We start from the raw sequence: 16,120 nt of genomic DNA on the forward strand, positions 1-16,120 counted from the left end.
CTATGTACCACGTCTATGTTTTTGAACAAACCTAAAAGCATTTCACAATCTATCCAGACTGGCAAGGTAATGAGGACCTACATGAACTAAATGCACTTTCAATGGAGATTTTTAATCCAGGACTAGCCTTAATCTGTGTACAGGAAACCGGCCAACATATTCAGTATTTGTGACTTGTTCAGTAATAGAACCCACAAGCTTTGTTTTGGCAGCTTGATTTCTCATCTTATTGTTTTATTATACAACAAGACATTTGGTTGATTTGAGTAAACGCTTGAGGATGCATTTTTTTTTGTCTTTTACAATAAAGTGGATAAATTAAGTAGAGAACATTCACAATTTTGCAATAACAACCAAAATAGATAAACTACAGAGTACAATGATAAAATACGTTTTATTCTAACATTTACCCCCATGCCACATACTGCCACGCTGTCTCTTGTACTATTTTGGATTACTTGACAAAAGTCCATCTTCACGTTCAATCGCAGTGTCAGAAATGTCACCATCGCAAAGTCCACTTTAAACTCAACCCAAGGACTGAAACAGAAGGGGGGAAAATGTATATTCAAATGTAACTTTCAAAATGCATTTATGCACAAATAACACTCAGCTATTAAAAGACAAATGATATTTGAGTAACATTTACACATCAAGCTGAAGAGACTGGGATCTCAATCATGATACTACTGTAAATGTAATTCAACCCAGTACGGAACATTCAAGATGTAAAAAATACTATTTTGAAACAGCTATCACAGATCGCATTGAGTTGCAAATAACTTGATAACATGCATTGACAAAGTAACAGAATGATCATTCAGATAAAATGCAGACTTGTGCCTCAAGAATTAACGTTTTTAGATAGCAGTCCAACCTAAAAAAAATAAAAAATAATCCTTTGTATTTCATCCTGTGAAGATTGAGATAATGATTCTAAGCTATTAATTACCTTATAGACAAATGTATTACTTTTTGCCATAAAACAACACCAATTCTACAGTGGCACCTCAAACCCACCAATTGACTTAATACTGAGAGCGGTTGTAATGGCACTTCAATAGCCATTTACTAAAACATCATTTTATGTGGTCGTTAGCTTGACAAACCATTTCATTACCATTTGAACATCTGTAAAATAATGTGCAGATACATGCAGCTACTGTTAACATCTATTTTGGCAATTGGGTATATTTGGAACTGAAGAAGACCATTTCTTACTTGACTGTTGATATAATGCCATACCTACTCTATGACTACATTACAAAGTGTTCACAGATTAGAGTGAAGGTTTAACCAACAGTAGTTAGTGCCAAGATCAGCAGAACATTTATTTACAATGAGCCATGTTGTATTTAGTTTTCACAAAAGGAGTCCATAAAAAGGACTGCTCACTCCCAAAGTAAGGCACAGTGACTAAAATATAATATATATGCTTACATTTCCAAAGGACTGGTGGGAGTATTATACAATAAGCAAAGAATGAGGAGAACATTTTGTAACAAAACAAACCGGTGATTCTGTTCACATCCTTCTCTTCTTTTCATGACATGGAGTCTACACCATTTAAATACGTACTTGCGGCTACAAGAAGATTCCAAGATCAGGACAAACTTGAACACTGAGTATCAAGTATCAATACCCAAAGAAGGGAATGTTTTTCATGTGCTACTTTACAGAGGAATAACATACACAAGCACAGTTCAACATGAAAATGTTTTTTCACGATTTTAAAAATAGGAGCAGACACCCTACCCTCGACCCACAGACACTGGGCTGGAACCAGTTTGACCCATAAAATCCCATGTGGCACCTGTAACTTTGACCCCAAAGTTTGTGCTATAAGTCTTTCCTCTCCTCACTGACTGGTAAAGTTTGGGTGTGGAGTTTGATGTTCCCTCCCAGTCAAGAACTGCAACGCTGCTGGGTATTTCACGCTCAACAGTTTCCAGTGTGTATCAAGAATGGTCCACCACCCAAAAGGCATTCAGCAAACTTGACAACTGAGGGAAATAATTGGAGTTAACATGGGCAAGCATCCCTATGCCAGACGAATACTGCGGCACATAAAACCTAGCGGTAAAACCTGGTAATGGTTCAAATATTTTTTGCACCATTCATTTTTGCGTCTGGAATTGAAGAACTACTTCATTTAAGGCCTGTGTTTTGAAACTTTGGAGTCAACATGGGACAGCATCCCTGTGGAACATCTTGTAGAGTCCATGTCCGGACGAATTGAGACTGTTCTGAGGGCAAAAGGGGGGTGCAACTCAATAGTAGGAAGGTGTTCCTAATGTTTTGTACAGTCAGTGAATGTTAATGGATGAGGAATGGATGAATTAATCTAATCCCTCTCAGCATTGTGGATGTATGCATGCAAAAAAGTTTTATTTCCTTTATGTTCCTCATATCATGTTGGACGCCGGTCTGCATTGTACATTGTACTTTGTACATGCATTGTACAGAAAGAGAGGACATGAAACAGTGTACCTGCCACCATTTAAAGTTAAACTTGCAGCTATTCAAATGGCATAGCAGGCCTTCATATTAGAAATACTGTATCTGATACATACAGTCCAACATAAAGTCCTTGTAAAGTAGTTTTGGTGGTCATATCTGAATTTTTTATTAACCAAAAAATGTTAGCTATTTAGAACAATATCACTTGCTATCACATAAAATATATGGTTATTTTAAAATGTTATTTACATTTCAATAGGGTCAAGGTTCAGGACTTTTATCAAAGATATTATAGAAAAACAAAAAACCTTTCCTCTACAATTTGTACTTTTATTTTGAAGGCTAAAAACCGGATGTGCCATTCACGCATTTAGTAAAAACAGGTTAGCCACAAGTTATAAACTTCGCCTATTTCTATGTGATTTTAAACCTAACCTCAACACACTGCTAACCTTATGCCTAACCCCAAATTAAGACCATAAATAATTTTTGTTTTCATACATTTTTACGATATGCCAATTTTGACTTTGTGCCTGTGCTATTTAGTGGAAATGTTAAACAAAAAATGAAACTATGCAACCGACTCTTCAACCGCAACCTATATCCTTGTTTGCACTGTCACCATCGAGACCTCTTTAGACGGAGATAATCCAATTTTTAAGAAGAAATATTTGATCCAGGCATTGCGGAAACACGTTTAGAGAATGAGCAATTTCGCCCTACTGTTTTGTTTCGCCTTTTCAATTTTGTCCTCCTCGTGCACAGTGCCGAAGAAGAGGAACGACATGCCGATAATCGGTAAATTTGCTGCATCACATGACTGATTGCATGAAACTAGTGTTACATCATGTATACTGAACAAAAATATAAACGCAACAATTTCAAAGAGTTTACTGTGTTACAGTTCATATAAGGAAATCAGTCAATGGCAATACATTCATTAGGCTGTAATCTATGAATTCCACATGATGGATGGGAATGGGACTTGGAGGGTATAGGTCCACCCACTTGGCACTTGGGGAGCCAGATCCAGCCAATCGGAATACATTTTTTCCCCACAAAAGGGCTTTTTAACAGAAATAAATACTCCTCAACACCCCCCCAACACTTTACACGTTGCATTTATGTTTTTGTTCAGTGTATATTTATTATAAAATGTACCCTATACCAATAAAGATCTAGCTAACACATATTAACACTTCCTTCTAAACAATAGATGATTATGTGTGAATTGAACATTTGCATTGTAGCCCTTTTCAAATTCCTCTTTGACAACCAAAACAAACCACGGTGAAGCTATAGTCAGTCCTTAGAATGATACTATTCTCTATTATTAATGTATCCCATGCAGAGTAGGCCTACAGCACAGGCTATTCTTCAAAATCAAGGGGTATTTAATTACTTGAAATAATTGGAAATCTTACGGATTGTGGCTTTACTGAAAATACATTAACTTTAAACTCGCTGTAATTCACTTTCTAAAATGTATCTGTGATTTCCTAGGTGTCTTGGCTCAGGAGGTAGACTCACCTCAACCACAGAAGGCCTCTTATATAGCAGCATCGTATGTCAAGTTCCTGGAGTCTGCAGGAGCTAGAGTCGTCCCTGTGATGTAAGGTGTATGTATTAGATTGGTAATGTAGTTGAGGACTCAACAGCCTTTCATATGTGGTTATGAATTACCATATCTATTAAAAGTGGATTGAATATTCTCTTAGATAGGCCTAATATTCATTTTCCATGTACGTTATATATACCTCGTTCCTGTGATTTCTACAGGATAAATCAGACACTGGAAGAGTACAAAACACTGTTTAACTCCATTAATGGGTAGGTGTCAACTATGCTATTTGCTGTACAAGACCCACTGTCATGTTGTTTTTGTCTTCTATAAAATGATCTATATACCCCCCACCCGCCTCTAGAATACTCTATCCTGGTGGTGATGCTAGCATCGTTTCATCTGGGTATGCGAACGCTGCTAGAATCTTTTACGAGCTTGCCATAGAGGTATGCCATGTTCCTTTTGATACTTTCACATAGTCTATGCTTCATCGATATGTGGGAGAAAAACCTGTTCTAAATGGAAAAGGTGATATATAAATCTGGACTTTTTAGGCCAACTCGAGGGGGGACTATTTCCCTGTATGGGGTACCTGTCTTGGATTTGAGGAATTGACATACCTGACCAGCGGAAAGAAGCTTCTATCCAAAACCAACACCAGTGGTGTGATGTTGCCACTGGTTTTCACTAACGGTATGTTGTACCTGTTCACATACAGATATGAGAAAAACATAACTCATCAGATTGTACCAGAATCGCATTTTCCAATTGATCACAAATGGAACATGTACATTTATCTAAATGCTGAACGAATGCACTCACAGTCACACCAGAACAACAATCTCTAACTTGGAGTAATGTGAAGTTATTACACTTTCAGGATCCAGAGAGAGTAAGCTGTTCAAGGGCTTTCCAGCAGAGGTCCTGGATGCCTTGGCCTCTGAGCCAATCACTGAAAACTCTCATGAATTGAGTCTCACTCTGGAGGTATGACCATGTGCAGTGTCTGAACAATCACCAAATGTCACAAGTCATAGGCTTTTCTGTATCCTCTGTAGCATTAATTGTGAACTAGTCATTCAACATTGCATTCCAGAGTTATAACAACAATACAGACCTTAGGAAGTTCTACAAAGTCTTGACTACAAACAGTGATGGGAAAACAGAGTTTGTGTCAACTATGGAAGGTAAAGCACATTCATTGTTTTAACTTAGCAAACACTAGAGTATATACAGTAACTTAAACTGGAACATGTACTTACATAAGATGACATTGATAGGTTCAATGTTTCTTCTGTAGCATACGGTTTCCCTATCTATGGAACCCAGTGGCACCCTGAAAAGAATGCATTTGAATGGACAAGGCCATACATTCCACACTCGCCATCGGCTGTTAAGACCACTTTCTTTTTGGCTGATTTCGTGGTCAATGAAGGTAGCTATTACAGTACTGTGTGGCAAAATATCACTGAATCTATTGTATTCATCTCAATATGTAGCGTGACGTTATTGTAATGGGGAGAGTTATTGAATGCACCCCCCTTGGCTGTGCCATGAAGGGTGCGTTCAAGATCAAACTCCACATGTTAATGTTTTAATCACTCGAATCTATGCCGATCATTTTTTTCATTAACAGCTAGAAAGAATTTTCACAAATTTGAGGATGAAGAGGTGGAGAAGAGAGCACTGATATACAACTACAATCCTGTGTACACTGGAAACATTTTTGCCTTTGAACAAACATATTACTTTTGAGTATTGTTTTTGAATGGAGTGAGTGTCATTCAACAAATTTCTTTCAATCAATGTAAGCAACACTTATTGCTGTACATTTCTGTAAATTAAAAGTTTGATTTGTATGTTTTGGTAATGGTTTTACAAAGATTAAAGTAACTGATGACAATTAAGTTGTTCGAATGACTATGTACCACGTCTATGTTTTTGAACAAACCTAAAAGCATTTCACAATCTATCCAGACTGGCAAGGTAATGAGGACCTACATGAACTAAATGCACTTTCAATGGAGATTTTTAATCCAGGACTAGCCTTAATCTGTGTACAGGAAACCGGCCAACATATTCAGTATTTGTGACTTGTTCAGTAATAGAACCCACAAGCTTTGTTTTGGCAGCTTGATTTCTCATCTTATTGTTTTATTATACAACAAGACATTTGGTTGATTTGAGTAAACGCTTGAGGATGCATTTTTTTTTGTCTTTTACAATAAAGTGGATAAATTAAGTAGAGAACATTCACAATTTTGCAATAACAACCAAAATAGATAAACTACAGAGTACAATGATAAAATACGTTTTATTCTAACATTTACCCCCATGCCACATACTGCCACGCTGTCTCTTGTACTATTTTGGATTACTTGACAAAAGTCCATCTTCACGTTCAATCGCAGTGTCAGAAATGTCACCATCGCAAAGTCCACTTTAAACTCAACCCAAGGACTGAAACAGAAGGGGGGAAAATGTATATTCAAATGTAACTTTCAAAATGCATTTATGCACAAATAACACTCAGCTATTAAAAGACAAATGATATTTGAGTAACATTTACACATCAAGCTGAAGAGACTGGGATCTCAATCATGATACTACTGTAAATGTAATTCAACCCAGTACGGAACATTCAAGATGTAAAAAATACTATTTTGAAACAGCTATCACAGATCGCATTGAGTTGCAAATAACTTGATAACATGCATTGACAAAGTAACAGAATGATCATTCAGATAAAATGCAGACTTGTGCCTCAAGAATTAACGTTTTTAGATAGCAGTCCAACCTAAAAAAAATAAAAAATAATCCTTTGTATTTCATCCTGTGAAGATTGAGATAATGATTCTAAGCTATTAATTACCTTATAGACAAATGTATTACTTTTTGCCATAAAACAACACCAATTCTACAGTGGCACCTCAAACCCACCAATTGACTTAATACTGAGAGCGGTTGTAATGGCACTTCAATAGCCATTTACTAAAACATCATTTTATGTGGTCGTTAGCTTGACAAACCATTTCATTACCATTTGAACATCTGTAAAATAATGTGCAGATACATGCAGCTACTGTTAACATCTATTTTGGCAATTGGGTATATTTGGAACTGAAGAAGACCATTTCTTACTTGACTGTTGATATAATGCCATACCTACTCTATGACTACATTACAAAGTGTTCACAGATTAGAGTGAAGGTTTAACCAACAGTAGTTAGTGCCATGATCAGCAGAACATTTATTTACAATGAGCCATGTTGTATTTAGTTTTCACAAAAGGAGTCCATAAAAAGGACTGCTCACTCCCAAAGTAAGGCACAGTGACTAAAATATAATATATATGCTTACATTTCCAAAGGACTGGTGGGAGTATTATACAATAAGCAAAGAATGAGGAGAACATTTTGTAACAAAACAAACCGGTGATTCTGTTCACATCCTTCTCTTCTTTTCATGACATGGAGTCTACACCATTTAAATACGTACTTGCGGCTACAAGAAGATTCCAAGATCAGGACAAACTTGAACACTGAGTATCAAGTATCAATACCCAAAGAAGGGAATGTTTTTCATGTGCTACTTTACAGAGGAATAACATACACAAGCACAGTTCAACATGAAAATGTTTTTTCACGATTTTAAAAATAGGAGCAGACACCCTACCCTCGACCCACAGACACTGGGCTGGAACCAGTTTGACCCATAAAATCCCATGTGGCACCTGTAACTTTGACCCCAAAGTTTGTGCTATAAGTCTTTCCTCTCCTCACTGACTGGTAAAGTTTGGGTGTGGAGTTTGATGTTCCCTCCCTCTCACCAGTCATTTGGAATCCGAGGAGCACGCCTATTCCTGACCGCTGTTCCAGATATGACGTCAGCTAATGATCCCTCCATCATAAAGTTGTATTCATTGTGTCGATGTCAACAAAATGGCTGCAGATGGTCTCTGGTGGAGTCGTGGTGACTCAAAAGGTGAAGAAGAGGAGGAGTAGGAGGACAAAAACGGGATGAGGAGATAAGCAAGCATCTGCAACACGGCAGTCTCAGGAATGTTATGCAACACAAGTCTCAGGGTTGATCTGCAACGCAGCAGTCTCAGGGATGATCTGCAATGCGGCAGTCTCAGGGATGATCTGCAACGCGGCAGTCTCTGGGATGCTCTGCAACGCGGCAGTCTCTGGGATGCTCTGCAACGCGGCAGTCTCTGGGATGCTCTGCAACGCGGCAGTCTCTGGGATGCTCTGCAACGCGGCAGTCCCAGGGATGATCTGCAACACGGCAGTCTCAGGGATGATCTGCAACGCGGCAGTCTCAGGGATGATCTGCAATGTGGCAGTCTCAGGGATGATCATGCTGAAATGCAGGAGAATCACATAAGGTGAAAACAAAACAAAAAAAGGGCCAAAGAAAGTTTAAACCAAGAGGAGCTTGCATATCATGTGGATTGTGGAAACCAGGTATGGGGGCTGGCATTGTGCTTGGGCGCGGACTGGAGCTCTGGTTTGGGGGGATTGGTTTTGCCCAGGCTAACCCTCTTCTTCGATCTCCTCCTCCAGTATCTCCTCGAACACGTTGTCCGGTAGCCGGAAACACTCCTCGAAGAAGTTGACCAGTGACTGGCTGAGGTGCTGCCGCGTGGCCTCGGTGTGGATGAAGTGGCCCTCGTCTGGGTAGATCTGAAGGGGAACACAGCACACTGGTCACCACACATCCAATCACATTTCTCTGGATGCACATCTAGGCCATATAAACATATTATTATTAACATCATCAATCAAGCCCCTTAATTTAAAGTATCAGACAACTCCCAGTGGCTGAATTACTGATGAGGCTTAGTCAGTCAACACACAGCGGGGCATATAAGGGGACCTATGGGGCAGCGATAAACTAAACACTGACTTCTAAATGCTCCATATCTTAATGGGATTAGATCACCCTGTGAAAGCAAGCATCATAAGAGGGGAATATAATCCCATTAAGTGAGATGGGGGGGGGGGGGGAATTGTGTGGTGTAATCCCTCTGATGGCGTGGGATTACAGAACTCCTCAGCGGTCTGGCGTGGGATTACAGAACTCCTCAGTGGTTTCTCTGTACAACAGCTCCAGCCCGAAAGATACCTCCATAGAAATCGAACAGGACAAATCACTGTGAAGAATTTTGATTTAGCATATGAGCAATGTCTCTGCTTCCCATGACACATTGTCTTGAGAGTTACAGTTAAATTGGTGCACCTTATTGATGGTAGCCATTCTATACATCTAATGTATATGTGTGTAATTCTGGGAAGTAGCCCCCACCTGCAGAGTGTAGTTGGCGTTTTCATTGATCAGCTGGGCGATGAATTTCGCTGTGTGCTGGAAATGCACTTTTTCTGGTGAGAGAAAAGGAAACCAACACATATCATCTTGTTGTTAAAAACACAAATTATTTTATTGGGCTAGAAATGTTTGATTTCAAGGTTCTCGTACCATCTGCTGTTGGGTGAACAATCAGAAACTTCTTGTCCAAGAACTGAGATGCCCTGTGTGCTAGATTGGCCATCTGTGGATAAATGCCAATGATATTATTTAACAACCCAATAGAAAAACACAGAGGTCATACACATGGAGTCCAAGTGAAGGCTGAATAAAGAAGGCATACCGTATATGCTCTTGGGTCAGGCTTGGGCTGTCCCAGGTATCTCTCTGAAAACGCTGATGCTGGAAGAGAGGTCGTCAAAAGGAATGAATTCAATAGCTCACACCAAGGGATGTAGTGGTAAAAGATAGCTCTAACAACACCATATAGCGTGTTATACCTCATATACCTAAATACATCATAAACAGCAGAAAAGACTACAGATGATGTCATGTGTAGCTGTTCTTATTTTAAGAACTTCTTAGTGACGAGTATTCATTCATGACAGGTGAGCACTCAAACACATCCAGCACCAGACACTACCTTTCACTCTCTCTAGCAGCTTTTCAGATAGAAACCACAGTCTGACACCCACACCTGCTTTAATTCACACTTCCCTCCCAAGTCTCTCTTTCTCATACACATGCTGTCACACACACACACACACACACACACACACACACACACACACACACACACACACACACACACACACACACACACACACACACACACACACACACACACACACACACACACACACATCTCTCTTCCTCTTTTAGGTGAGGTGATGCTGATACCATGGCAGGATGGTGCTGGTGTGATTAACACTGACAGCATCTGTCTGGCACCATAGTGGCACACAAATCTTACCATATAGGTCAAAGTCCGTGATGGGTGAGAGAGCCGCACCACATTTCACCAGGGAATCCTCGGCGCTGAGTAACAGGCTGGTCACGTAGCCTCCATACACCTGACAGACAGGCAGATAGAAACAGAGATCCTCCATCAACATCAAGCTTCTCCACAGGCTACTGTAACTGATGCTTATAGACAGATAACCTTTGGGTTTATTTCAAGCTCAGTTTGAAGATTGAGTCTGGAGACCCAAGAGCAGTAGATCATTAGCCTGGTCCCAGATCTGTTTGTGACATCTTCCTATGGTCTTTGTCATGCTATACAGCACATTGAGCACAAACAGATCTGGGACCAGGCTAGTAGCTCATGAATAATGCAAAATGTCCCAAGACCATTACTGCAAGTTGCAGCTTCCTCCATAGTTTAGGTTCCTCATTGTGGATGATTAGTTCAGTATGAAGCTAAGCCTATGTGGACATGCTCTAATACATCAGCTGTCTTTTTCCCAGTAAGACACATGGACTTGGCCAGAGGTAACATAATTATACTTCCCTCTATGAACATCCTGCAGAGGTGTCAGAATCTACCAACACTACATCTATTTCAGAGGTGTCCGAATCTATCAATACTACATCTATTTCAGGTTTCAGAATCTATCAACACTACATCTATTTCAGGTGTCAGAATCTACCAACACTACATCTATTTCAGAGGTGTCAGAATCTATCAACACTACATCTATTTCAGAGGTGTCAGAATCTACCAACACTACATCTATTTCAGATGTGTCAGAATCTACCAACACTACATCTATTTCAGAGGTGTCAGAATCTACCAACACTACATCTATTTCAGAGGTGTCAGAATCTACCAACACTACATCTATTTCATGTGTCAAAATCTATCAACGCTACATTTGTATTTTTTATTTCACCTTTATTTAATCAGGTAGGCCAGTTGAGAACAAGTTCTCATTTACAACTGCGACCTGGCCAAGATAAAGCAAAGCAGTGCGACAAAACAGCATTACACATAAACAAACGTACAGTCAATAACACAATAGAAAAATCTATGTACAGTGTGTGCAAATGTAGAAGAGTAGGGAGGTAAAGCAATAAATAGGCCATAGTGGCGAAATAATTACAATTTACCATTAACAGTGGTGTGATAGATGTGCCGATGATGATGCGTAAGTAAAGATACTTGGGTGCAAAAGAGCAGAGCATAAATAACAATATGGGGATGAGGTAGTTGGGTGTGCTATTCACAGATTGGCTGTGTACAGGTACAGTGATCGGAAAGCTGCTCTGACAGCGGATGCTTAAAGTTAGAGAGGGAGAAATAAGACTCCAGCTTCAGTGATCTTTGCAATTCGTTGCAGTCGTTGGCAACAGAGAATTGGAAGGAAAGGTGGCCAAAGGAAGTGTTGGCTTTGGGGATGACCAGTGAAATATACCTCCTGGAGCGTGTGCAACGGGTGGGTGTTGCTATGGTGACCAGTGAGCTGAGATAAGGAGGGGCTTTACCTAGCAAAGACTTATAGATGACCTGGAGCCAGTGGGTATGGCGACGAATATGTAGTGCGGGCCAGCCAACGAGGGCATACAGGTCGCAGTGGTGGGTAGTATATGGGGCTTTGGTGACAAAACGGATGGCACTTTGATAGACTACATCCAGTTTGCTGAGTTGAGTGTTGGAGGCTATTTTGTAAATGACATTGCCGAAGTCAAGGATCGGTAGGATAGTCAGTTTTACAAGGGAATGTTTGGCAGCATGAGTGAAGGATGATTTATTGCGAAATAGGAAGCCAATTCTAGATTTAATTTTGGATTGGAGATGCTTAATGTGAGTCTGGAAGGAGAGTTTACAGTATAACCAGACACCTGGGTATTTGTAGTTGTCCACATAGTCTAAGTCAGAACCGTCCAGAGTAGTGATGCTATTCGGGAAGGAGGGTGCAGGCAACAATCAGTTGAAGAGCATGCATTTATTTTTACTAGCATTTAAAAGCAGTTGGAGGCCACGGAAGGAGTATCGTATGGCATTGAAGCTCGTTTGGAGGTTTGTTAACAAAGTGTCCAAAGAAGGGCCAGATGTATACAGAATGGTGTCGTTTGCGTAGAGGTGGACCAGAGAATCACCAGCAGCAAGAGCGACATCAATGATATATACAGAGAAAAGAGTCGGCCCGAGAATTGTACTCTGTGGCACCCCCATAGAGACTTCCAGAGGTCCGGTCAACAGGCCCTCCGATTTTACACACTGAACTCTATCTGAGAAGTAGTTGGTGAACCAGGCGAGGCAGTCATTTGAGAAACCAAGGCTATTGAGTCTGCCGATAAGAATGTGGTGATTGACAGAGTCAAAAGCCTTGGCCAGGTCGATGAAGACGGCTGCACAGTACTGTCTTTTATCGATGGCGGTTGTGATATCGTTTAGGACCTTGAGCGTGGCTGAGCTGCACCCATGACCAGCTCGGATTCCAGATTACATAGTGGAGAAGGTATGGTGGTATTCAAAATGGTCTGTGATCTGTTTGTTAACGTGGCTTTCAAAGATTTTAGAAAGGCACGCCAGGATGGATATAGGTCTATAACAGTTTGGGTCTAGAGTTGCTGCAGGGGGTGCAGAGCTGTTGGCCGGGGTAATGGTAGCCAGGTGGAAAGCATGGCCAGCCGTTGGAAAATGCTTATTGAAATGATTGATTATCGTAGATTTATCGGTGGTGACAGTGTTTCCTAGCCTCAGTGCAGTAGGCAGCTGGGAGGAGGTGCTCTTATTCTCCATGAACTTTACAGTGTCACAAAACCTTTTGGAATTAGTGCTACAGGATGCAAATTTCTGTTTGAAAAAGCTAGCCTTAGCTTTCCTAACTGACTGAGTATATTGGTTCCTGACTTTCCTGAAAAGTTGCATATTGCGGGGGCTATTCGATGCTAATGCAATACGCCACAGGATGTTTTTGTGCTAGTCAAGGGCAGTCAAGTCTGGAGTGAACCAAGGGCTATATCTGTTCTTGCTTCTCCATTTTTTGAATTGGGTATGCTTATTTAAGATGGAAAGGAAAGCACTTTTTAAGAGCAACCAGGCATCCTCTACTGACGGCATGAGGTCAATATCTTTCCAGGTCGATTAGAAAGGCCTGCTCGCTGAAGTGTTTTAGGGAGCGTTTGACAGTGATGAGGGGTGGTCGTTTGACCGCGGAACCATCACGCATGCAGGCAATGAGGCAGTGATCGCTGAGATCCTGGTTGAAGACAGCAGAGGTGTATTTAGAGGGAAAGTTGGTCAGGATGATATCTAAGTGGGTGCCCATGGTTATGGATTTAGGGTTGTACCTGGTAGGTTCCTTAATAATTTGTGTGAGATTGAGGGCATCTAGTTTAGACTATAGGACGGTCGGGGTGTTAAGCATATCCCAGTTTAGGTCACCCACAGTACGAACTCTGAAGATAGATCGGGGGCAATCAATTCACGTGGTGAATGGTGTCCAGGGCACAGCTGGGGGCTGAAGGGGTCTATAACAAGCGGCAACGGTGAGAGACTTGTTTCTGGAGAGGTGGATTTTTAAAAGTAGAAGCTCAAATTGTTTGGGCACAGACCTGGATAGTATGACAGAACTCTGCAGGCTATCTCTGCAGTAGATTGCAACTCCTCCCCCTTTGGCAGTTCTGTCATGTCGGAAGATGTTATAGTTAGGTATGGACATTTCTGGATTTTTGGTGGCCTTCCTAAGCCATGATTCAGACACAGCTAGGATATTAGGGTTGGTGGAGTGTGCTAAAGCAGTGAATAAAACACATTTGGGGAGGAGGCCTCTAATGTTAACATGCATGAAACCAAGGCTTTTACGGTTACAGAAGTCAACAAATGAGAGCACATGGGGAATGGGAGTGGTGCTGGGGGCTGCAGGGCCTGGGTTAACCTCTACATCACCAGAGGAACAGAGGAGGAGTAGGATTAGGGTACAGCTAAAGGCTATAAGAACTGGTCGTCTAGTGCGTTCGGAACAGAGAGTAAAAGGAGCAGATTTCTGTGCACGGAAGAATAGATTCAAGGCATAATGTACAGACAAGGGTGTGGTAAGATGTGAGCACGGTGGAGGTAAACCTAGGCATTGAGTAACGATGAGAGAGGTTTTGTCTCTAGAGGCACCAGTTAAGCCAGGTGAGATGTGAGGGGTGGAACAAAAGGGCTATTTAAGGCATATTGGGGGCTCTACAGTGAAATAAGACAATAATCACTAACCAAAACAGCAATAGACAAGGCATATTGACATTAGGGAGAGGCATGTGTAGCCGAGTGATCATAGGGTCCAATGAGTAGCACTAGATGAGTCAGGTAGCTAATTCCTTAGTCGCTGCTACGCTAGGTGAGCTGGAGTCACAGTGATTCAGACAGCTTGTGGGCCAGGGCAAGTAGATGGGCTTCCGGCGACGTCGCAATGGAAGAGCATGTTGAAATCGTCGTGATGGATCGGCGGGGCTCCGTGTCAGCAGTAAAGTGACCAGGTCAATTTGCAAAAGAGGTATTGTAGCCCAAGAATTGGCTGGTGGACCTCTTTGGCTAGCATCACGACGATTTCAACATGCTCTTCCATTGCGATGTCGCAGGAAGCCCAGGCTAACTGGTGCTTGCTTCAGGACAGAGACGTTAGGCAGGGGTGGGCACTCGGATAGCAGCTAGCTAGCTGCGATGATCCGGTATTAAGGTTCAGAGCTTGCGGTAGGAATCCGGAGATGTGGTGGAGATAAAGCAGTCCGATATGCTCTGGGTTGATATCGCGCAGTGCAGACTGGCAGGAATTGACCGGGTTGGGGCTGGCTGATGTCCAAGTTAACGGTGAAGACCGCTAGCAGTGGCTAACTGACTACTAGCTAGCTTCCGATGGGGGTTCCGGTTCTAGAGTATAAAAATAGTAGATCCGTACCACATTGGGTGAGGCGGGTTGCAGGAGAGTATATTCAGTCCGTAGATGGAAAGTTAAAATATATACTAAATATTTACGAAGAAAATGATATATACACGGGACAGGACAAGACAAAAACACACGTCCGACTGCTACGTCATCTTGGATTTAGAAAAATGTGTATTTCAGAGGTGTCAAAATCTATGAACACTATCTATTTCAGAGGTGTCAGAATCTATCAATACTACATCTATTTCAAGTGTCAAAATCTACCAACACTACATCTATTTCAGAGGTGTCAGAATCTATCAACACTACATCTATTTGATCCAAAGGTAACTGATAAACTAGCAGCACACATCTAATGTGTCTATTTTAAATTGACTTGCAACACCTAATTCCAGCATTGGAAAGAACACAGGTCAGCATGAACACTGACAGCTTGCACTGAAATTGAAGAGTGCAGCTAGCTAATTTAAAATAACCCTCAAATTCCATTGAGAAAGCAGAGATTCAAAGAGCCTCCGTTGTGATTTCAATATTGAAATGCAAGGTGATTAGCACATCAAGTCAGTATGCAGAATGATAATGCAGAATACAAGGGGTTCAAGGGAATTCCATCCAATTCAGATACTACTACATTCAAAAAGACGGCTCTTACCTTGCCATAAACTCCAATCCTGGTCTTGTCAACATATGGCTCTTTAGATATAATACTGAAATGGAAGAGATTAGATTTAGATGAGTTAATCTCAGAATGAAGACTTCCTGGTTTTGACGACCCCTTTCAAGTGTGTCTTCTCAGTTATTTAGCTAGCTGTCCATGTCATAGCTGGTTAGCTTGCTGGCCATGTCATAGCTCGTTAGCTAGCTGGCCATGTCATAGCTCATTAGCTAGCTGCCCATGTCATAGCTCGTT

At 41.1% G+C, this 16,120-nt stretch overlaps 2 protein-coding genes across 3 annotated transcripts in view; one reads left to right on the plus strand and one right to left on the minus strand.

Annotated features, from left to right (window-relative positions):
- The first annotated feature begins 2,802 nt into the window (after window positions 1–2,802).
- Window positions 2,803–5,944, plus strand: LOC109909859 (gamma-glutamyl hydrolase-like). The gene is made up of 9 exons (XM_031796712.1): window positions 2,803–3,258; window positions 3,964–4,072; window positions 4,240–4,290; window positions 4,386–4,470; window positions 4,579–4,717; window positions 4,905–5,011; window positions 5,121–5,211; window positions 5,325–5,459; window positions 5,661–5,944. Exons 1-9 carry the CDS (start codon window positions 3,165–3,167, stop codon window positions 5,777–5,779), a joined length of 930 nt encoding a protein of 309 aa, XP_031652572.1. The 5' UTR covers window positions 2,803–3,164; the 3' UTR covers window positions 5,780–5,944.
- A 213-nt stretch (window positions 5,945–6,157) lies between these two features.
- Window positions 6,158–16,120, minus strand: part of LOC109909867 (dipeptidyl aminopeptidase-like protein 6) — a 155,250-nt gene continuing 145,287 nt past the window's right edge. Inside the window, exons 21-26 of one of the 2 annotated variants that reach the window (XM_031796710.1) lie at window positions 15,863–15,917; window positions 10,308–10,407; window positions 9,678–9,736; window positions 9,506–9,578; window positions 9,335–9,408; window positions 6,158–8,712 (exon numbers count right to left, since the gene is read on the minus strand). In XM_031796710.1, coding sequence (XP_031652570.1) covers window positions 8,563–8,712; window positions 9,335–9,408; window positions 9,506–9,578; window positions 9,678–9,736; window positions 10,308–10,407; window positions 15,863–15,917 — 511 coding nt within the window. In that variant the 3' untranslated portion in view covers window positions 6,158–8,562. Of the gene's footprint in view, window positions 9,183–9,334; window positions 9,409–9,505; window positions 9,579–9,677; window positions 9,737–10,307; window positions 10,408–15,862; window positions 15,918–16,120 lie in introns of both variants that reach the window. The other variant, XM_031796711.1, reaches the window with a different exon arrangement.

The sequence above is a fragment of the Oncorhynchus kisutch genome, linkage group LG18, assembly GCF_002021735.2.
Source record: "Oncorhynchus kisutch isolate 150728-3 linkage group LG18, Okis_V2, whole genome shotgun sequence".
NCBI lineage: Eukaryota > Metazoa > Chordata > Actinopteri > Salmoniformes > Salmonidae > Oncorhynchus > Oncorhynchus kisutch.